General features: G+C 35.8%; 1 protein-coding gene across 1 annotated transcript in view; it reads left to right on the forward strand.

Annotated features, from left to right (window-relative positions):
• Positions 1-420: 420 nt before the first annotated feature.
• DNAH3 (dynein axonemal heavy chain 3) overlaps positions 421-24,105 on the forward strand; it is a 63,822-nt gene continuing 40,137 nt past the window's right edge. Inside the window, exons 1-21 of the mRNA XM_059826596.1 lie at positions 421-453; positions 1,977-2,078; positions 4,475-4,700; positions 6,241-6,310; positions 7,372-7,561; positions 8,113-8,302; positions 10,037-10,232; positions 11,185-11,310; positions 12,629-12,824; positions 14,094-14,273; positions 14,668-14,804; positions 14,958-15,063; positions 15,646-15,824; positions 17,249-17,433; positions 18,771-18,894; positions 19,470-19,623; positions 21,302-21,446; positions 21,728-21,939; positions 22,265-22,356; positions 22,803-22,917; positions 23,505-23,621. Coding sequence (XP_059682579.1) covers positions 421-453; positions 1,977-2,078; positions 4,475-4,700; positions 6,241-6,310; positions 7,372-7,561; positions 8,113-8,302; positions 10,037-10,232; positions 11,185-11,310; positions 12,629-12,824; positions 14,094-14,273; positions 14,668-14,804; positions 14,958-15,063; positions 15,646-15,824; positions 17,249-17,433; positions 18,771-18,894; positions 19,470-19,623; positions 21,302-21,446; positions 21,728-21,939; positions 22,265-22,356; positions 22,803-22,917; positions 23,505-23,621 — 3,075 coding nt within the window. The remainder of the gene's footprint in view (positions 454-1,976; positions 2,079-4,474; positions 4,701-6,240; positions 6,311-7,371; positions 7,562-8,112; positions 8,303-10,036; positions 10,233-11,184; positions 11,311-12,628; positions 12,825-14,093; positions 14,274-14,667; positions 14,805-14,957; positions 15,064-15,645; positions 15,825-17,248; positions 17,434-18,770; positions 18,895-19,469; positions 19,624-21,301; positions 21,447-21,727; positions 21,940-22,264; positions 22,357-22,802; positions 22,918-23,504; positions 23,622-24,105) is intronic.

A 24,105-nucleotide genomic window follows, 5' to 3' on the forward strand; every position in this document is an offset into this window, starting at 1 on the left:
TCCGTCTGCTCTAAACCACAATTAAGGGCCCAGAGTCCCTGGGACCTTAGAAGAAAACAGGCAGTGTGAAGGAAACTGGTTTTGGAGGAAGTGGAAAGAGCAGGGTGGAAAAAGTCTTGCTTGAAAGGTGTCTGGAGAGAGTTAAAAAAGATTAAGGTGAAAAGTGAGCTTGAAGAGGAATGGAGAAAAAGAGTGTGTGGTTTGGAGGGGAAGAAAGCTTAGTGTTGTAAACAAGGAAGAAGGGAGCTGGGGGAGAGATTTTTCTTCTTCCTGGCAGTTGAGATAGGAAGCTGATTGTTTGGACACCTTGTGTAGTACCTGAAATGAGTCTCTCATTCTTTTCCAGTGCATGTAATGACAAGGATGCTTATGTTGAGGGGGAGGACCAAAAACTTCTAAGCAAACAAAAAACAAAGCAAAATGAAGCCAACACAGAGCCCGAGGCTCCTGAGGGTAAGTTCTTTCTGCATTACTGTGAAAGATTTGTAACTTTTTCAAAACTTCAGATTAAATTGGCCATTACTGGTGGCTAGTGGTTTGACATTGGAAGAACTCTTACTTGGAAACACTCATTCTTGTTGAATGTTCTTTGGACCTAAGCATTTATAATATACTTATTAAGAATTCCTTTGCTCAGGTATTTTACTTTTTGAAAGGTTAGGTGGCATATAAATCAAGAGTTTCTTTAGAATGAACAATGGCTTCCTTAATAACTCTTGTACCTTTAAGAATGAACAAATCTCCTAAAAAACTGCATGGTTTATTCATTTTTAAAGTACCCTAAGGCCCAATCCTTTAGTCATTAATCAAGAACAATTCATTCTGTCTTTAGTGAAATATGCCTGGCAGGGATAATGTCTTGATTTCTGTGTGTCTGTGTGCAGGCACGCTGGGGAATACCAAGGAGGTAAATCAGATCAGTCCTTTCTCAAATTTTATTTCTACATGGACTCTACTTTCATACTGAGGAGGGCACAATTTTGTCTGCTAGAAAACTAGGTTTGGGCAGCCTAGTTCTCCAGTTATATATCAGAAAGCAATAACCACTTGCTAAAAATATATTAAAATTTTGTAAAAAATGATTATATTACAACATAATTGTATTGGGTAATAACTTCCTCTTTCATGGTGATTTAATTCACTGGTGTTCAGATACTACATACTTCTACCTCCTTTTTCTGATAGTCACACTATGTATTTGGGAATTTGTTCCTCATGAATCTCCTAAACAAATTTGATTTAGGAAACTCAGAGCAGAGTAGGGGCGAGGTTTTGGACTATACTAAGAAAGTTGCCATTCAAAAACATCTTGTGAGGCTAAATAATTCTGAGAAAATATCCTTAGAGAACTTTGTATGGAGTCCTGGAAGGCCACCTCAAAGTATTGTTGTGTTGAGGAGATGGAACGTAGTCCTAAGTTGTATTAGGTATTCTGACATTTGTCTTAAAACACTTTGCAGAGTCCTTGTGAGCAATCTGTTCTTCCAGTGACATCCTGGCAATATAGCTTCTTCTGGAACTGTGTCATTATAGACATGAAAAAATCTAGTGGTTTTTTTTTCTCGCCAGTGATGCCCTGCATTTCTGTTCTGCAGTTCACACAACTTGGACTGTTTCACTGTCAATTTGGCAGTCTGCTAGCCTTTAATATTTTAATATCCAGTGTTTATACCATTACAAACTCCACACAATGTGTGGAGTTTTTAGTATAACTAAAAATACTTTAAAAAATTTGTATTGTTTTCAGTGATATAAAAATGTTGTTTGGGGTTTTTTTATCTGATATTTATTGGTGATTAGAAGCTTTATCAAATGACTACAAAGAACAGTGCTGAATGTCTGTTTCCTTAGAATTAGAAAAATTGCAATATGTCATTTTCAGTGAAAACTGAAAGTTTCTGTTCTTTCTGAATGAATATTTTTCAAAACAGTGTATTTCAAAAATGTCTTTGAAGTTGTTTGTCATTTTTCTCTAGTCACAAAACGATTCTGTGTATAACACGAGTCATACAAAACAGTTACCGGAGTTACCGCCCCTACCTGCTTCTGCTTCAGCTGCACCTTCAGAATTGTATCAGGTACGTGCTCTCTTCCCTTGTGTCAGGGTATACATTAAATTACATGTGCTAGCATGATTGCAGGCATCATATATTACCATGCATTAGGCAGATGAAGTAAAGTTAGGAAAAACTATTTAAATTACTAAGTTAAAGTACTAAGCAAATTGTCAGGTACCTGATTAGAGCTGCTTTTATTTAGAAAAGTGTTGTTACAACTTCTGTTATGATTTGGCTATTAAACCTTGGCAGTTTAAGTCTGTTCTTTAAATTTATAGTTAATTATTCGCTGTTAAATTTTGGATTAAATATTTTGAGTTTAAGTTTCTGGGGAAGGAAGCAAATAGTAAAAATATTTTTCTTCCAAACAAGTTGAGATTTCCCCCTCTACCCCAATACTTTATGGCAGAGCACCAAAAAAAAAAAAAAAAAAAGTTATACTGCTGTTCCAAAACCAGCTGAGAGCTTGACAGGTGCAGCATTGATCAGAATGGATAGCTTGTACAGCTGCACAACTACAACCTATGCTGTGTGACACAAATAAAAATTACGTGTGACAGCACTTAAGAGGAGGAAGAAGAGAGGGGTGGCTTTCTCTACCATAAGTGCTTCACGGTTGCTCATTTGGCTCATTTGTGTCAGCACTTCAGTTCATCTAAGATGTTTTTCTTTAGAAAGATATTGTTTGTGAAGAAATTGAAGGTAGTTTCTAATTGAAAATGGGTTATTTTGGCCTTTGTTTGAAAACAGAAATTTAAAGTGAAACATATACTCTAAAATAATGGTAAAAAAGTGAATGTGTTAAGGGTTTATATAAGGCATGGGAGCTGATTTAGCCAGTCCTGAAATTTTTGTGTCGCATAAGCAGTAGATTTTTGCCAGGTGACTTTCTTTCTTCTTCTCCAGAAACAGCTGTTCCTCTCTGACCAATGTTTTGCCCAAGGGGTTCCCATGGGCATGGGAAGAAAGAATATAGTTTGCAAACTGGGCTTAATTAAGAGAGGAGATAAGAATTCAGAGTTTATGCTGACTTCAGCTGTTCCTAAAGATACAGAGTGATTTTCTGGGGAAAATCTCCAAATACCTGAATTGTTTTTAATTCTTGCATCAGTTTCTTCCCCAAAACTGTAATGCAGGGACCTACTCACCTGTCTAGTGTGTGCAGTGGAAGAAATTGAACTGAAAAGATCCTATGAACTTTCAGAAGCTAATTTAAGGAGTGTGATTGCAGCAGTAGTGTGAATGCCTTTTTCTTTGCTGATAAGATTAGCCCTGTCAGTCAGAAGAAAAATGCAAGGCAGATGTAATAATCTTGCCTTAACTTGCATTTCAGATTGACAAACTGTATTGTTGTTCTCACTGAAGCTCATGATAGACTAAAAAAATAATAATTCATAGCTGCATCTATAGGTTAAATGAAAAGAAGCTGGTTTATGCTTTAGTATGCTGTCCTCTCAGAGGTTGTAAAATGCTGAGAAGACAAGCTTAACTGCAGCTCCTAAGGGAAAGGCAAGTGAAATGAGGTAACCAAAGATGGGATGTCATGAATGTATTTAGAAGCTTTTTTTAAGAATGATTTAAAACTGACAATGGTAATGCTGCATTGTAAAGAGGAAGAAATGGGTAATAGGGATATGGTTGTGTTTCTCCAATGAAGTAAAAAATAATTAACCAATACAGAATACAGAAACAAGCTAAATATTAATTCAGACTAAGAGCTTTAGGAACCATGGTATGAAGTACATTCATGATTCTATTTTATGTACGCTTTTTCTCTGAGGGTATCTTGATAAAAAACATACATCTCGATCCCACATTCCTTATGCCTGTGAGCTGTCTCATTAAAGCTTAGACATCAGGACTGATGACAAGCCAATCAATAGATACCAAGTCACCTGAGAAAACACGGAATGAACAGACAGAAGAAATCTATTACAAATCCTGTCTTGATGTGGGAGAGAGAGAAAGATGAGAGCTGAATTTGTTAACTTGTATTATTGTTCAACTATTACAAGGATTGAGTGTTAAAAGTAGACAGACAGGTCATTAACAAAGTCTTGAGGAATAAGAATTTTCTAAATTTAAGCAAATGTAAGGAGGAGAAGAAAAAGAAGCAAGATGGAGGTGTGGGGGAGTAGAGAGTACTAGATAATGTACAAATGCCTTGTTTTATTTATAAAAAAGACCTTGATTATGCAAAAGAATGCATGAGTACTCCTACTGAAGCTTTGTGTAAAATTATTCTTATACATGTGTGGAGCATCAGGATCTAAAAATAGATTGGTGGTCAAATGACTGTAAGTCAAACTTATGTATTTAGTCTTTATACTAACTGGTCTTTAACCCTGTTCTAGCTCTAAGAAGACTCTTTAAATTACTGTGCTGTGTAAAACTATTGCTTTTTTTCCCAATTTCAGCTTGTCCTTAAGAGCAGCTGTTATCCTTCTTTGATGCAACGAGCATCATGGACTTTGGCAGCACCATTCAAAGAACAAAGTTACTACCGAAGCCCAAGTGACTCCATAGCTAATAACTATTCTCTTACTGCACGGGATTTAAAATTGAAAAATCTGCACAAATTAAAGTCCTCTTCAATAACAGGGACATCACTGGGTTCAGCAGAGCAGAGAACAGCCTCACTGCGTATCCATATTTGAATGTGTTTATAAGTTTAGCCTTGCTTGTTCTATACATTTTTATCTCTAATCGCTTATCTGTTAAAGCATCATCCCTGGAAAAATCACTTATCCCTAATAAACGCTTACAAGCTTATCACCTCAGGGTCAGTATAGACAAATTTCCAAAAGCATGCATAACTTCTTCAATAGAGGTAAGGTCAGTTTCTGATTAATTAGTTAGGTTCATCCCTCCAAATAATCACATGCAATTTGGAGGGGATTGTTTGCAAAGCAGAAAAGGAACAAAATAGAAGTTAGCTCTTATTACTGCTGAAAGGAAAAGTTAGTACCAACAGGAAACCAGAAACAAATTCAATGTGTGCACCCCTGTTATGCTCATATTAATGAGTCTTGCATAGCAAAACAAGATGGGGGACAGGCATTAAAATGTTTACTTGACAATCAAATCCAAGAAATGTTGCTTAATACTCTGTTTACATCTAAACCATGTAATTGATATATTTGTTAGTAAACTGCATACAGATGTAAATCCTACAATATGAGATATTATATGCCGTTGATTCAACATGACATTGTGATATAAAGCAAATAAGGTTAAGAGTTGTAATACTCTTGCTATTTAAGTTTACCAATATGTATACAACAAACATTTTACAAAAACAAGTTACTCAGGCTTTAAGTATCTTGCCAGTTGCAGGGGTCAAATTAACTCCATTACTTAGTCTGAAAATTCCGAAGTAAGTTATTAATGAGCTTTTTTCCTAATTATCTAGTTAAATGTCCTCTGTATCAAGGTTAAGACATTCACAAACCATAGTTTTTTACAGACTGTCAGTCTGCCCGTGAATGTACTCATCCTGCATTGTTGCTTTTCTTCTCTGAAGTGTTAGAAATGGTTTCATTTCCCTGGGATAGATGAGACATAATAGCTTCAATATCTGCTTAGTCCCCTTGTACGTTATTTAAGGAGGGTTTGGTTTTGTTCGTTGGGTCTCTTTAACAGTTTCTTTATCATACACCTGATTCTTCTACTCCGTGTACTTCTCCAGTACACAGGTGAGATGTGGGAAGAAGGTCATGGTGCTTTTCTTGGTGAAAAGGCATGATGTATTAATTTTGTTAAAAGACCTATTTATTTGTACTCTGAAAATCACATGGTAATAGTTTGTACTTCTCAGATTTTTCATGTGCAGTATATTTGGTGGAAATATGCATCTTCTAGAAGTGCTTTTATATCAAAAGAGAAAGTCCCAGTGCAGAAAATTGGGTTTGTGCGGGGAGGTAAGAAAGCACTGCAGTCTTAAGCATGAGCTGAATGCTTTCCTGAAGCTAGTTTATAGTCCTGGAATCAGCAAGATTATTTAACACATGATTTTAATGTCTTGCTAAATGCTAAGTCAAAACTAAAGGCTTCTTTGTGACATTGTAGTTTTCTCTTATTTCATTATCTGATTAATTGTCTTAGCTCTGTTTTTCACCAGTCTGAAATAATATCTTATTTGAAAAATATTCCTGTATGTGATTTTCTTAACTGATGCTTAAAGCTTCAAAAGAACTTGGTCCTTCTAGGAAAAAGCTCAAACGTACACAAAGAAGTCAATGGAATTCTGATAGGTAATGTACTGTAATGTTATAAAGATACAGATTATTACATAGATATCTGAGTTGTGAGTATTTCTTTTTACTTGGATGCTATGTTAAGCATCCAAGCATGAAATGTTAAGTCTCTACAAAAAAAATGTATATGCATCAAGACTGAAATTCCATGGTATGCTACGCTAGCACCTTTAACTGCTTCTTTGTGTCAGCACAGATTTCAGTCTTAGGTATGCTAAACAAAAGGTCTTCCTTTCGTGATTACTGACTTGAGAACCCAGAGTTTAGTTAATAGCAATGCAGATTGTAGAAATGAAGTCTCTCAGTTTTGCTGTGAGTGTTTAAATGCTCTGTAATGCTCTGAGAGTTGTGTCAAATTGGGTGCTCTGCTGTAGTGAATATTTCTTTTTATTTTCCTTGTGCTTGTGTTCTTCATCTGTAAAACAAGGAAATAGTCCTCTCTGGAAGTGCTATGACAATAACTTTCTTACTCCTTGTAAGATGACATGGTGATAAATACCAACAAAAAGACAAAAGGGATATTTAAATTCTCTTAAACTACGGACTTGATAATGTGAAGTAAATCAAATATGGAGTGACAGCTTATTGGCTGAGTATTGTTCATCCTGAGCAGTGTAGACAAAGGCCCGATAGAAAACAGCATATAATCAGAAAATGAAGTCTGTAGTGTAACATTTACGCAAATGAGCCAATTTGAACTTTCGACTCAGACCATTAAGATTTTGGTAAGAGTCACCTGAAAAGAGGTGGAGATCTTAGGCAACCTAAATAATAGTGCTAGTAGGTCTGGCTCTGATAGAATTGCTTATAAGATACTGCCTGTCTGAGTGATACCGTGTGGTTGTAAGGTTTACATGATTGTATTCTTTCTGTTAAAGTAGTATGCTATGTTATACAATTTTGCTGAGGTTTTTTTATGAGTAATTGAAATACTTCATAGGTCATACTTGTCCTCAGTGCAGTGTAAGTGGTTTATATAATGCTTGTCATTTGTCCATATTGATTTAAGTATTCATTACTGCTTCTTTATTCACTAAACTTGTATACTTTTTATTCAGAAGTACACCAACTTTGTTAAACAGTTTGGATCCCATTTCACTGTGTGCACCTGCTCATATGACAGAATTACATGTTGTACATTATACAGACAACCAACCACTGACCCCAGAAGAACAGTTTGTTGTCATGCACTTACATGAGAAACAGATAAGTAAGCGAGAAAAGCCACCTTCAAGAAATGATATAGAGGTATTTATATAATTTTTTTTTCAGGTAAAAGTAGCAGCAGTAATCATCTGCCATATATGTCTGTAAACTGTTTACTTAAAAGTAGTTGAGAAAAGAAGGCAGTACATGAGGTTTAGAAGATGTAAATATCCCATATAGCAAACTGCTGTTAAATATTGTGGACTCCTTTCCCATTTGTTTCTCTTTCTAGCTACTTAGTCCGATTTTTGTTCTAATGGGTTTGCAAGTAGAAGTATCTTCCCCAAAAAAATCTTCACTAGCCTCTCACATTGTTGGCTAGTACTTCAGAGATCAGTAATTTAATACGCTGCACTTGGTTCTATTGGTATATATGCTTACATCAAAACAGATGGAAGTATTGTAAAAATATCAGGCATTGGCAGTGCTTTAAAAAGAACCAAGAGACAGATAGCCAAAATCCATTATATTCAAACACCTTTCAATTGTGGAAAAGGTTCAAGTGATAGAAAAGCGAAAAGTATTTTGTAGTAATTAATTATCTGTCAGAAAATTCATACAATAAGCATAATATTTTTAACATTATTTTTTAGCGGTACTGTTACTACATATATAATGGAGTGCAGGAAGACATGCTGGCACCTCAGAATAAGGAAATGATGAATGTAATTTTAAAGCATATTCCAACTCACATTCTTACTAATCCAGACCTGGAGAATTTACTTGCAAGTTTAAAAGAAGAGATTAAGGCAGACTATCGTATCAGCCTCATGAAAGCCATTGGTAAGACTCAAAATCTCTTAGCAATACAGAGTGTGTAAACATTTATTGCACTTTGAAAGCAAGTCTGCATTCTATTCTTAGCACCCATGAAGAATTCCTTTGGGGTCAGTAGAACTGCAATAGATATCTGAGAGAATATAATCTGTGATCATGCTACAAGACATTCCAGTTTCAACAAATACCTGTTTACTAAACCATACATCCCATCACTTAAAAATAGTCATTTCCAAGTTCAGTAGCTCTGGGCACATAGAATCGTTTTGTCCATACTTATACAATTTCCCATTCCTAATTCAAATCCAAATTACATTCAAAATGCATAATTCTGCATCATCTCATCAGATGTATAAAGAGGGGGTTGATCAAATGATGATGGACGAGGAGTAATCATCTTAATTTGTAGCAAAAGAAATTAGATAAGAAATTAGAAAGACATTGTGACTATAAAGATTGTGAAGCACTGCAGCAGATAATTCATTGATGAATGTGCTTTGATTCATTGAAGAATGATGATTTGAAGTGCATGATAGACAAGTATCTGTCAACAGCAGTCTAAGTATATTTGATCTTGATGTGGAGAGAGGGTAAACTAGGCTATTTTAACAGATACTTCCCAGACTAACTTTTTTGTTGTTCTGCAGTAAGTCAGTGATACCCATTAATGGCCAAATTCATCTGTCTCATGACTCCAGTAAAGTCAGATGTTACACTGGGTTAATATCACAAGTTCAAAGAATTTAATTTAGACAATACAGGATTAAGGAAAATTAGATGATACATTAATGTGCATGATTACACTGCTCATGTTCAACAAATAGAAGATCATCATATATAAATAAATGCAAAAGAATGTTATAATCCTTTAAATTCAGTAATGCCCATCTGCAAGTGAATGTGAAAGAGACAGTTCTGTAGAACATGAGATTTTTTTATTCGCATTCCAGTAGTCTTTGGTTTTTTGGGTTTTCCACATGTGAAATAATTCCTTTCGATTTTCTTAAATATGTTGACCAGTAAGTAGGTGTGGCCTCTCATTCATGAGATTGATAAAAAGCAGAGATTGAACAGTTTTCACTCTGCCTTCTATAGTCTCTGATATCTTTCAAAGTATCCTTTAATTTGCCTTTTATCGATGTCACAATTTTAGTGTTTGCAGTCCCTTTTTGTGGTAATGCTATTGTCAACAAGGGCTAGTGAGTCTGCTTCCCAGCTTTTGTTAATCTCATATGTAATGGGCCATTGGTTGGAACGAACTGGTAGCACATGAGTTTTGGCATTTAGCAGATCATAGATCAGCCCTTTGAATGTCATATCCTTCCTAGGTGCAAAGATGATTCATAACATTCCTGTATTTCACAAACATTTAAGAAGCCTTCTAAAAATCATCCTTGAAAGGGAGATATTTCCACCCCTGGTGTACGGACGAGGAACTGAAGCATGAAATAAATGTGCTTCAACTGGAAAGATAGGACGAAAAACTGTTTCTCCTGCCTCCCATTTTTAGAACCAGGACCAATTCTTGTTTTCTTTTTCTGAAATAATTTTATAGTCAAATTGGTAATTTGATTATTGTGCTGTATTTCATCCTAAAAACATGCAAGTAACTGTATGACAGTGTATAAGTTTTAAACGTGCAGAATACTATGACTTCCTGAACTATGGAGATACTTTGTTTTCATATGTAGGTTTTGACCATACATGCAGACTCACCATGATATATATAATTTGTTCTAGTTGATTACATCTTGATGGATCCAGCTGAGAGAGAGAGACTGTTTATTGGAAGTACCCCACGCCCTTTTCCCCAGAGAGTTGTCCGTGCACCAGTCCCATGGCACAGCTCTTACAAAGAAGTGAAAAGCTGGAATGAAAGGAATCTATTCATAGTGAATCCATTGATGCCCACTTTGCAGCAGCTCTGGCTTTCTGAGTAAGATATCTTGTTCATAGGTTCTTAATTAAATTGAGAATGTTTTTATTTTATGACTTGGTTAGAGAGTGCATCTGCTGACTTCTCTACATATACTACGGAGATCTTGGGGGAGCCAGTAGAAAGAAAATGGCAAAATCTGTTCTGTTTTCTAATTAATTTTTTTTTTTCTGAGCCTGTAAGAATCTCAACATAAAATGTTGCTTCCTGCAGACTCTGAATGCAAGCATGAACATGTTTTACATGTCCACAGTGAAGAATGGATAACTTCGTGATAGGAAAAGATCATCCCCTTTGTTAAAAGATGTTATCCCTAATATCCGTGATGTGATTTGGAATTCTCATCTTGATTCCTGAAAATAACAAAATTGAGTGTCTTTCAAATGTCTGTAGTTGGAAGTTGTTCTGGGGACTTTTGAAAATGGAGATATGCTTTCTTATGAAGATAAATATGGTGGTTAGTAATCCTAAGAACTGTTTTTGCATTTAAGTAACATTTGCAGGAATTTAAGCTCTTGTATGTTACAGACTGTGATACACGCCATGCTGATGAATATTTTGGCCCCCCCCAGGGTAGACAGCATAGGTGCTTATTATTATTAATATGGAATAGAAGCAGTAGGTGTCATTCTGTATGTTCTTTAATGCCTGGATACACTAATGAAAAAGGAAAAGGGCAAGAAATTATTCCAGCAAATTATTTTAGAAAAAAAATAACACAACTTTAAAAATAATGAATACAAAATGAAATTTGTGAAGCCTTTTATGTTTGCCAATAGCAAAAAAAAAATTGGAAGTGCACTTGTTGGACAGCTTAGCGATGAAGTGATCTGCATCAATGAAATTATATTATTGGTGTTTATAAATACACGAGACCTTCCTGACTATATTTAATGGGTTTTTTTTTAAACAGAATTCTGTAAAATATCTACTATTTGTTTTACTTCCATAGGTATAGTCATCTAAGGTTTGTTCGCACTGAAGAAATGCTTTGTAGAGACCTGCCACTGTTGCCTGTTGAATTTGAGGACGTCATTCAAAGACACTGTGTGGAAGCTCACAATATTCTTCAGAACAAGTCAGTGCCAACTGTAGTAACAGTAGATAAATGCAGTATCTTAGGGTCTGATTTACATGAAGCTCCCTTTTTAAAACAGATCTTAGACTGAGATAACACTAGTCCCAACCACAAGGCTGCCAAAACAAAGGGGAAAATAGCGGAGAGGGATAAACATCTGGATGCTGAAAGAGCTATTGAAACTGCAAGAAACTCTTGCTTGCACCAGAGCAACTGGGAATAAACTGACTATGAATAAATGTAGACTGGAAGTTAAAAGCTTTCTAACCATGAGAGGAGTGGAGTCTAAATCTATAAAAATGGTGACAGAAAACCTAACTTTTTTAATTATGGAAATAGATCAATTTAAGAAAGAGATTAAATGAGGTAATAGCCCATGATATTAGGTGATTGCATTCTGCCACCTGAGATCTCTTCCAAACTCAAGTTTCCCATTTAATGCTTGTCGTGGTTTAACCCCAGCCGGCAACTAAGTACCACACAGCTGCTCGCTCACTCCCCCTGCAATGGGATGGAGGAGAGAATTGGAAGGGTAAAAGTGAGAAAACTCATGGGTTGAGATAAAGGCAGTTTAATAGGTAAAGCAAAAGCTGCACACACAAGCAAAGCAAAACAAGGAATTCATTCACTGCTTCCCATCGTCAGGCAGATGTTCAGCCATCTCCAGGAAAGCAGGGCTCCATCACGTGTAACAGTTACTTGGGAAGACAAACGCCATTACTCCGAATGTCCCCCCCTTCCTTCTTCTTCCCCCGGGTTTATATGCTGAGCATGATGTCATATGGTATGGAATATCCCTTTGGTCAGTTGGGGTCAGCTGTCCCGGCTGTGTCCTGTCCCAGCTTCTTGTGCACCCCCAGCCTACTCACTGGTGGGGTGGTGTGAGAAGCAGAAAAGGCCTTGACTCTGTGTAAGCACTGCTCAGCAATAATGAAAACATCCCTGTATTATCAACACTGTTTCCAGCACAAATTCAAAACATAGCCTCATACTAGCTACTATGAAGAAAATTAACTCAATCCCAGCTGAAACCAGGACAATGCTAAAAATTCAATATTGTCACTAGTATTTTGCCTATTAATATTAATTTAAACTAATAGCAGGAGCCCATTATAACAAGAATCCTTAGCTTAAAAACTCAGGTTTCCTCTGAGTCCTGGTAGGTACAGTTTTGTTTGACATCTAGTTCACAATTCTCTGCTAGCCCTTTGAATTTTGCTCATTCTTTGGGTAATTTCTGAGCTTGGATTTCACTGCAAGGAGCAAAGTAAGACTAATAAGCTTTTAAAAACTTTGTCTCCATATTATTTTGTTGTAGGTGGATCCCAACTTGTGCATCCATTTTCCTTGATCAAAAAAGGAAATGGCTTCATTTTGCTCCTGAAAATGACTGTGATTCCTCTCAGCGAGTTGAAAGCTATTTTCATTCAGTGGCAACTCTAATGTCGTTACAATTACGTGAGATGGTTGTTAACTCCTTAGAAGATCTTCTTGCATTTTTTATGATCCACAAGGTATATGCTGTGAAGTGTATCTGTAGTCTTCAGTGTTACTTAGAGATAGTAATTCATATAGCCATAAAATGTAATGCTCTTTGAAGGCTAAAATATCCCAGATAGCTCTTGACTCCATAAAAAATGGCTGAATCCTTCAAACAGTTGTGCATACTCTGGACTCTTTTTTTAGCATGGTCAAGAGCTGCTCACTTGAATAATCATTTTGCAGGCCTAGGGTTACAACTAGCAGTTTATAGGAGTTTTCAGGTCTGTCTTGAGTGACTGTGCATTTTTTTTTTTCTTCAGTTCTAGTTTTATTTTTCTTGGCCTTAACCAGGCAAAATACTTAAATGTGTTTTTCTGAAAGCACGTGAGTATTCCCATTTAAAGTCAAAAGTGTGTATAGTCATGCATGTAATACTTTGCAGAAGTAATTTATGTATGTGGTGTCCCTATCTATATCAAATGAGTGTCCTGTATTATTTCAAGTAATGCACATAATTATATTAAACATTACACTGTGAGAGTTTTTAACACTATTTTGTCTATGACAAAGTTGCCTCTGAGTGGAAATGAGTTCTTTAAATATCAGATCACCCAGGATCTAGCATGGTAAGACAAAATGAAACGTATTTAAACAGATAAATGTAGCAGATTAAATACTGCATTGCAGCCAGAGGATCACGCTTAACACAATACGCTGTCAAACTTAGGCTAAGCCTTGCATCTGGGTGATGATGGTGTTGCTGATGATTGGGGGTTTTTTTAGGTTTGTTTTGTCTTGTCAGTTGGTTTTGTGTGGTGTGTTTTGGTTTTTGGTGTTTTTTTAAATCATTTTAGCACCTACATTAGGAGTCTGTCATGGGTTAGGACTCCATTACTGTAAAGGCAATTTGGGGGAAGGGAGTTCTTACTAATCATACCGGGCAATTAAAAAATCAGGATCTTGTATTTGATTCTAGATTTTATTTCTGATAGACATTATGGGTATTTTTTTAGAGCTTTTGTTTTGTACAGTAATTAGTGCTTTACTTCTGTTATTTAAGGGAAAATCAAGGCAATTAGGCTTAAATCCAGTTTCCTAATTCCAGCTTCTATAGATTCAGTTAGGAGTTGGCACCTTAAAATCTTGTGTATTGGGGCATCAGTGTTTTGAATAAAAATCAAGGATGAAGATCCCATTGGTGCTGTGTAGTTAAGAGATTTGGGGGAGTTTGAATCTTTTAAAAATCATTATAGTGATAGCTGATTTCCTTGGCATGTACAATTTTTATTCTTTTCCCTAAGGATGGAAGTGATTTTACAGAACCGTATCAAGAAATGCAGTTCTTTGCACCTCAGATATTAACAGTCAAACTCAGTGTGGAAGAACCCAAGATTGTCTTTGAGCCACCTTTGAAAGAATGTTGGGATTTAATCAGTCATTGTTTCAGGGAGATCCTGCACAGTGCTGAGGAACTTCCAAAGGTACTGGTTAAGTTACAGCTGCATACAAAATACAATATGAATAAAAACTGTCTGTGATAGTAAAGGTTATGAATGAGACGGAAAACTGACAAATAGAAGATAAAGATGAGGGGCGTGTATCACGAACTGTGTGAACTTCTGTGATTATAGAAGATAGCACAGAAATTGTTCTTTTTCAGATTCAAGTTATATTAAAGCCCTGGTCTGATTTTCATACAGTTTTCGCAAGCAAACTATGTGTGTAACCAAGTGTTAGTTATGAATCAGAGCCTTTTCACGTTGCAGTGTTTGTACCAAACAATACATTTTTTGAAGTGGTGGGTGCATGGGTAATAGACTACCTTATTTCCTCTATTGTATGTGTTATTACAGTATTTGCAATGGTTCCCTTTAGGTAGAAAGATTTCTATTTCCAGAATTAAAAAGAGATGATCTCACTCTCAGTACAGTCAGACCAGATGAATCATTGTTTTCAGAGTATGTGAACAAACTTGAGAAGATCTTTGAGAGCAACGTACTTGGTCCGCAGAAGTAAGTTTTAGCTCTTCACTCCATTGCCCATCCAAACCCTCAGATTCATAAGACTATCCATTTGACTCAAACAAACAGTTTGAGTTGATTTGTTTCTTGTTATAGCGAATCTTCAGGTTGGAATCTTATGTTTTGTGATTTTCTGTGTTTAAGGTATTTAAACATGTACAGGAAATACAGCAATCTTTTAAACAACAATGCACAGCAAGATGTCACAGAGTTCTTGAAAGAAGGTCATTCTTTAGAAGCTTTAACAGAGGTAATATGTAACTGAGAACTGCTACATGTTCATACAGCAGCTAACATATCAAGTAACTTCCCAACATATTGCCTAAAGAACTCCCATTCAAATCACTTGTTTTTATCCTTGGGAATACTAGGGAAGCCATCTCAATTTACATAGCCCCTTACTATAGGGCTGCTGTACAAATGTAGGAGGTTTCTTTATGGCCGCCTTCTATGGGTTTTGTTGGGTCCTAGTAGAAGTCCAGTGGAAGGCTGCCCTGAGTATTTGGTGAATCTGCATTTTGCTAGTCTTTTGACTGTTTTGTCAAAAGAGTCAGCTCTCTCTACATTTTTCTCTGCATTCCTGAGTTAGCCTCTGGCTGAATACTTTTTTTAGGCAACTGATGGTGTTCCTTAATATGGCATATTACTGTGCAAAGCTTTCAGCCCTGGAATCTGGATAGGAGCTGAGCTCTGGAAAGATAAAAAATTGTTGTTCCTTCTTCTATTTGGAGTCTATTATCCATTGGCTGGATGGGAACTAATTAGTTGTTGTTTAGCATTTTTCATCTATAGGCTTTAAGGAAAAATAACATTTATTATTTTCCATTTGTAGAAGATTGACAGCTTAACAAAACTGAAAAGAGAGATTGCTTCCATGCATGCCACTGTCCCTCTGGCCATGTTCTGTCTGGATGCTGTACAACTGAATGAGGAACTCTGCAATCGAACCCAAAATCTTAAAGATAGATTGATTGAATTTGAAGTGATGGAAAACAGAGAGTTAAATAAAAGGTACATGTTATTAGCATCCATGGTTCTTGCTGTCTGCCTGGACTGATGGTGTATATCTGTGAATGAGATAACTGTATGTGGATGAGATAAACTTGGATATTGATCTGCTGGGTTTTCTAGTGCTGACCAGACATGTGCAAGGATACCAAAGTGGGTATTTAAAATTAACAGGAACAGAAATATTTGTAAATAAATATCTGACTTAGTTTGTATAGGGTGTACATAGAGATTAGACTGGAAATACGCCATCATTCTTTCCTCCTTTACTGACATTCTAGGATTTGGGTTGAGGTCCTTTCTTCCCTTGCTGAAGTCCAGCTAAAGCAACATGAAGAATGTACTATGCAGCTCTGCATTTTTCTTGTCCCTGACTTTTTTTCCCTTTTTTTTCCCCTTCTCTTTTTTTCCCTCTCTTTTTTTTCCTAGGGAAGTAATGGTCCTGATTTCATATCTTGGCAAGTTTAAAGGAAAAAAAAAAAGAAAAAAAAAAGAAAAAAAACCCCTTGAAAATATAATTTGACTCCAATGTAATGGGATAATCCTAGTTCTGCGAATTAAAAACACCCCCACCCCCCTGCAAACACCAAAAATCACCAACAAAAAAACCCCCACCCTGGCAATTAAAGAATACTTCCACAGAGAATGGGGAGAGACAATCATCGTAAAGAAATGATTCAACCCACTTATCTAAAAAGTATCTCCAGGTGGAGATGAACCACAGCCTAGAGGGGCCTCTCTGCCTCCACTTACTGTGGGGGGGGATCTAGACAATGAGCTTATGCTGAACACCTAACATTTGGAAGGCTTGAGTTGGTTTAAATGAACCTATCCTTTGTGTATGGTTGCTGTTTGCATGCCTGCTGCCTGTATAGATATTTGCAGTACTGAACTGGAATCTGGAACAAGAAAATGTATCACTGGGAAGAAGGAAAATAACAGGATTTTTTCCTTTCTGTATTTTCTGTTCCCACATACAATATAAAATAAACTTGATTGTTTAATATTTTTTCTCTTTATAACTTTGTTTCATACCATGCACTTGATTTATTGTTGTGGGGTGATTAAGTGAGCTCTTGCTTACTGCATTCAAACATCTCTTTCTGCAGCAGATTGGGTCTTGAAAGGGAAATTCTAAACCTACAGAAATGAAACTGTTAATATGCTGTTAATTGTCATTTGGAACCAACTTAGCAATCATTCTATTATATATCAATTCTTGTAAACATAGTAGGACAATAGAACTGATTGTACAGAGTAAAATGGCATCCTTTATAAATGCCTATCTGCTATGTGTATTCAATCTGAAGAGTTAATTTATGAAGAAATTTAATATTCTTGTTTAAAAGACAAAACTTCATTAACAAGATCTTGCATCTGACTGCACTTATGATCCCAGTGATATGTCTGTTTTCTTTTTGTTGTAGAATTTGCAATGAATATAACTTAATTGCAAAGAGAATGAGTGAGGTGCCTCTGAACACTGAAGAGCTAGTGGAATTTGATGCATACTTAAAGAAATCCAGTGAAGTTACTGTTTTTAAACTGAGACAGGAGGTCGCTGAAGCAGCACACAGACTGGAATTCCTCATGGACTATGCTAATCTTTCTTGTATGTTTCAATTACAGAATATAAAAGTCTCCATATGAAAATATTTATATATAGATATTGGGCTCTGCATGCATAAATGTTGCATCTTCTAGAATGCTAACGGAAAGCTCCAAAAGAGACAGAAAGGAAATAAAAAGAATTTGGTAGAGGCCAAAATGTACCAATACAGGAAGGAATGGTTAGAGAAATGGCGTATAGCACAGACAGTGCTTTTTTCTGTGTTTTAGAGAATGACTTAGGCATTATCAGATTAATGTAATGTAATCTGGCCAAATGGTGTTACACCCCTATGTTATTCAATAAAAAGTCTTAAGAGAAAAACTATCTAAAAAGCAATGTCTCGAAGGCTCTATGACCACTTTTGGAAAGTGTAAGAACTTGCATCTCTGCAGTTGAGTATTAGATCAGTGGAGGCTTTTTGTCATTTTGCTGTTCTTCATTAATATAAAGGCTGTCTCCAAGATGCAAGAAACTTCTATAGAAGTTGCTTTTAGTTTGCACTTCTTTTCAAAGCGAAAATGTGTCATTCACAGATGCTGTATGTTATTTTCCATACATAAAAGCAAAGAGCAGTTATAGGAACGCATACCCATTTTAGTGGCAGGATGATCCATTCTCCTTAAGCAAAATACACTCTCAATCAGACAGTGATAGAAATAACTAGGATATGCCATGTTTATTAGAATTTATTTCTGATAAAAATTAGGATGCCTATGGAAGCCAGGACATTTTTCTGTTACATTTTGGACTGGAGTGTTTGCATGCACAGTATTTCATAATTACATATTCTTTGTAGGTGGGTTTATAAGCATGTGTCCTGCAGTTACTTATAATGAGCTAAGTGCACTGAACAAATAGACAAATATGAAGGTGGAGATGTCTGCTCATTGTAGTTATTATGCTCTAGCTTTTGTGAATAATTCAGCATTTACACAATGTGGACTAAAAATGATTTAAACTTTAGTTTTATCCACCTTATGTAGGTATATTATATATATGTAGTTAGGAGCGGTCTGTCTCTGTGTGTAGTTGAATGGAATTGATATTCTGGAATAGCTGTCCTTACTAATTTTCTCTGCCTAGCTAAGGTCTTATTCAAAGAATTTCACATTCTTCACTTGATTTTAGAGTTTTGCTATCAGTCTAACTTGGTTTAGGGAACAGTTCTTTTTGCAGTGAAGATAATTCGGCCAGCAGCTTGAAATATGTAGCTTTTTAGACAGCTTATTCCTAAATGTAGTTTTAGCTATTTTGCTTACTCTTCACAATAGCCATTCTATTAGGTCATTGGTTAAAAGGTTTTTTTCTTATATATGTCTATATATTTTTTATTTTAGGTGATGACATATACCTGAATAGCACAGTTTTCCATTGGCCTGATCAGATTGAGATAATCTTTGAAAACAGTAGAGATCAGTTGTGTAACAGGAGGAATCATGCAGAGATGGTTTTGCTTGAAAGGTATGGTGTTAAGACATTTTCTTTCACTGGGTATTTATAAGGAAGAGAAAAATCTGATTATCAGTAAAGGGAGATAATGTCAAAGAAGTAAAACTTGGAAGGGAGCTGAGAAAGTAAGGAAGAATCCTGGTTTACAGTATTATGGAGATTTCAGAAAGATACTGTTGATGAGGGTGAATCAGAATATTCCTATCTTAAATAGGTCTGAAAGAAGGCATGAAGGATTTTGCTAGAATATTCATAATTTTATCTTGTTATATTGCTTAGTACAGCATTACACATAATTTCATTACATTGTTTTCACTCTTCCTTTATTTCGTCTAGGTAGTAAAGGTAGCAAATGTAAGTGAACTAAATCAATTGGGAGGTTTGAAAATGAACCTTGAATTCTAATCTTGTGAACTGCATAGTATTGATATAACTGATTAATGGGTTTTCACTGGCATCTGTATTTACTTTACACTAGTATTGAGATCAGATTTCCTTTGACAGTGCCTATTCTAATTAATAAAATAATTGAAACCTGAAAAGGAATTAAATAGAACATCATATTACCTTAGCTGTCTCTACCTCAGGTGTTCTCAGTTTGAGGAAACTCTTGAAGGTTATAAAAGAGAATTAGAAAGCTACAAAAAGCGGGATGTCATGACCATAGAAGAAATGAAGAACAACGCTGAGAAATTTAAAGAGTTAAATAAGAATCTAAATAATGCACTAACAGAATTTGAGGTTAGTATTTATTAGTCAAGTATGGAGTGGGCTGCAATCTGCTGGATGAGCAAAAGTTTGGTTCCTGTCCCTGTTTTTTTTCAGTGTTCTGGCCATACATTGTCAAGATGGCTTTAAAATTTCCAAATTCACAAACATGTGGCAAATACCTTCTTGTCCCTGTATGGTGAGTTGTCCCTGCTGAGTTGAAGAGCGTATTTTTTGCGGGAAAAAAGTTTAGGGAGTTTTTTTAATTGAAATTCTGAATTTCAGTGTTACCAAGCAGTCAGTAGTAGTAGGATGCTATCCACGCAAAACAGAATTCTTCTGGCAGAGTTGGCAGGAGCAGAATGTTAGGGAGGTGGCATTTTCCCTGAACTGTGGTTTGTGCTGCTGGAGCTGTGTTTTCAGTCCCTCTGCTTGTTCTCTAATTAAAACCAAATGCTTTTCAACTGTTTGTATAATTTCTGGAAGTTGCCTCTAGGCATTAAATATGTGTTATATCACAGAAAGGGAAGTTTCGGATGCTAGAAGGAAACTGAAGACCAAGGTTCCTAGATTGTATTCAGGGCTGTCCATACAGTGTACTGTGTAGTTCTAGGTTGAATAGTTTGTCTTGGCTGTGCCTCTGCTGGGAAGTGAGAATGGTTACCTTTGAGAGGTCTCACAGGCATTGTGAGGCTTAATTAATCTTCTAAATCACAGTGAGACAATGAGATTTCTGCACATAAGGAGCCTTAAGGATCAAGATTTTAATTAAGTCCCACTCAAAAAGTCAATGAGTTTAGGATTTAGATAAATTGCTAGTCCTACATGTCAACACTCTTAATCTGATTTGAAGGCATCTCGTATATTTAATTAGTGTGAGTTAACAGCACTGATATGTTGTTATAGGTAGATCAGAATAAGTAATTAAGTTCAAGTTTCTTAATATATGATCACAATGATGAGTGTATCCACACAATTTAAATGACATGACAGTCAGCTTAGTGAATACATGAAGTTAAAAATTATCTTGGAATGCGGATCTTTAAGTTTCTCTGCCTGCATCTCACACTGAATGATTAAAAGTTTTATGAAAGGTCTGTCGGCATTGTAAAAGCACAGACTTGGAACTCAATCTGAATTCAATGTCTGCATTTCAGACAGCATTTCTCTGTGCTTCACCTCCCTACCTGTAAAATGAAGAAGGCAATACTTTTTTTTTTTAATCTAAATCTTTACACATTGATTTATACTTCAAGGTGTTTTGGACAAAGACAGTATCTTACCATGAATAAGCACAGTAATTAACATCTGTTTTGGTTGGAGCTCCCAAGGTGTTTCTGTAATAGAAAAAAAATAATCACAAGTAAAAAAAATTCCTATAAGCCTATGTGACTGAGGAGCTTACATCCAGGTTTCAAAGTGGGCTGGTGACTTGTGAGCCTTGGTTTCACTGAATGTCATGGTGCGTTATTGATTTCTAAAATACATACAGATCTAAAAAATTATTTGAGTAGTAAAATATACCAACAAATATCTAGGGGAATTTTCAAGAATACGGTTACCTTATTTACCTAAAATCCACAGGCCTAAATCTACAAAGCTGGCTGGCTTTATGACATGTAAAAACATTGTATTCAGTATTACCTATTTAAAAGTTTAAGCAACAGTAGGAATTTTTGATGGAAACAAGATTATTTTTTTCCCCTTAAAGGCTATTAATAAAGAAGAGGAGTTACTTGAGCGGGAGAAGAGTCAATTTCCTCTACTGCAAACTATAATTGCAAACAAACAACCCTTTGAACAACTTTGGATAACAGCATATAATTTCCATACCAAATCTGAGGAATGGATGAATGGTGAGGCTTTGGTGTTCATTTGATGAAACGTGTCATTTTCAGTTAGTTAAATAGAAGCTGAAAGGGTTGATTAGTTGTGAGAAAATAATTTTGAAGAAATAAATGCTGTTAAGCAGTGTGAAATACAGTTGCTGACTTGGATTTTGCATTAAGATAATTTTTTGTAACACAATTGATTTCCAGTTAAAGGAGAGTGATTATAAATATTGGTAAATAAACCACCCTGGCAATCTCCTTGTGCTGATGTGCCTGCTGTGCTTTTTTTATACTGTTGTATTCAGGATCTCTCCAGAATTTGAATGCTGATGAAATTACTGAAGAAATTGGAAATATGTGGAGGACTATGTACAAGCTCAGTAAGAATTTTCCAGATTTGGCTGGGCCTAGACGCTTAGCAGAAACTATGAAATATAAGCTTGATAAATTTAAACAGCATCTTCCTGTCCTGTCAATTGCCTGCAATCGTGGAATGAAGGAGAGACATTGGGAGCAGGTACTTTAAACTCTGCTTTAACTGTGGGAGTATTCTACCACAGAAACTGACAGTTCGATATACTACTCCATATATTCCATACTGTGAAATACAGTAATAGTTCTGTATTTCACAATAAGAAGATCCTTTATCGTGTCACGTGATAGATCCAGTTTTGAAATTTGTAATGGTATGGGCAGGAACTTCTTTGAATTAATAATTTATGGCAGAAAAGCAAATTAGGGGATTGCATTAATACTTCTTTAGCATTTATTTATTGCTGTTTGAGAAGTCTGTTACAAACATGCATCTTAGTAATAGATTTTACTTCTTAATTTATTTTCAGATTAGTGAAATTATAGGATGTAAGATCAGACCTGATGAAACTACTACTCTTAAAAACATGCTGGAATTTGGACTCTCAAAATATACTGATCAGTAAGAAGCTTACTCTATTATCTTTTGTTTTGTTTTGTTTTTTAGACCATCCCTGTATTTCATATGTCAGATACCAAATATTAATTTGTCTGGGGTTTTTTGTGTGCTGTTAGACCCTGCTGTAAAATCGGCTGTATTTTATCAAGCTACAGATGGAACTGTCAGTTGTCCTTGTAGCACAAAGGCACCAAAACCCAGTCATATTCCTAAACCGCTTAATTTGCACATTCAGAATTTTCTATCTGTATTTATCTCCAAATTAATATTAATATCTCCAACTTGGTGAGCCTGAAATTGCAAAAATATTCCCTGAAATTAGAGTCTATGATAATGTTAACAAATTCATATGAAAGGTAGTCTGATATGCAACTCTACCTACAACTGCTTTTTTTACTCTTCAACTGTGTTGCAAAAACATTTCAAATATATGTTTCATTTCAATTTAGGCTGGAACCTATTGGAGCAGCTGCAAGTAAGGAGTATTCCTTAGAGAAATCAATAGAGAAAATGAAATTAGAGTGGGTCAACACGCAGTTCAGTCTGGTGAAATACAGGGATACTGTGAGTAAACACCAAATCAATATATATATTGTTGAAAAGAATTACTCTGGTTCCGAATACCAGTTGAGAATTACTAGAGGGAAGTTACTGCTGATTCATTGTGGCATGATGGAAAGTGCTATCATACCCCAGAGCCTGGGCAAATGTCTCTATTACTATATATCCTTATATTTGGACCTTAGTATCTGCGTAACTTGTGATCTCAACATATTCATCCTAACAAATCTGTAAGCCTGAGAGCTTCTGCAGTGTTGTATGGAAAGCTGGACAGTAGTGCAGTTTTAATTTGCCCAGAAGAAACAAGAAATCACATGCAATCCAAAAGATTGAGTCAGAAGTCACTAGCATCCCTGGCTAGCTTCCCATTCACAAACCAGTCTATCTCTTGACCTTTGAAACAGACATGTACAGCGGGGATGCCATTTCATGTCTTCAAACATGTTGCAGGCTTTCTCAATGCCTTGCTACTTTCGTACCTTCAATCATCATAGACAAGGGGAAAACAGGAAGCTGAATGAGGGTGAGGTTGAAAAGCAGTGAAATAAAGCAATTGCCATTTGCCTTATCAATATATGATGTATTTACAGAACACCAGCATTCTGTCAGGAATTGATGACATCCAGCTTTTGCTGGATGATCACATTGTTAAGACTCAGACAATGTGTGGCTCTCCCTTCATCAAACCAATAGAAGCTGAATGCCGGGTAAGGAAAAGCTGGTTTGACTGAGCTTGCGTTTCTCATAATATGATTTTCCTAAATGCTATAAGGTATTTTGACATGATAAGAAGCTATATAGTTTTTAACTATTTCTAAGAACACATATTCGTATTTTTCTTGAAGAGCTTTGAATTAATGGTTTCCAGACAAAGGTATGCAAAGCTTGCTTTACAGCTAAAGAAATTGTAACTGCATTGCTAATCTAGTCATTACAAGCATGGGTTTTTAGTTGAATGTCTTGGGAATGGGTCAGTTGATTTAAACAAATCCTGCTGCATTGTGTAAGAAGACATAGGTCTGTCAGTTGCGAGAGATAATTTATTTGCAATCCTCCGTATTGGCATGATCCATAAGGGTTTCAAAGTCCTTTTTGCTAGCTGTCCTATTTTGTAAAGATGTGATCTTTGTTAAATATGATGAATTTCTAATAGGAAGATTATGCAGAAAGCAGAGAAATTCTTTCCTATCA

The sequence above is a fragment of the Gavia stellata genome, chromosome 18 (genome assembly GCF_030936135.1).
Source record: "Gavia stellata isolate bGavSte3 chromosome 18, bGavSte3.hap2, whole genome shotgun sequence".
NCBI classification, from domain to species: domain Eukaryota; kingdom Metazoa; phylum Chordata; class Aves; order Gaviiformes; family Gaviidae; genus Gavia; species Gavia stellata.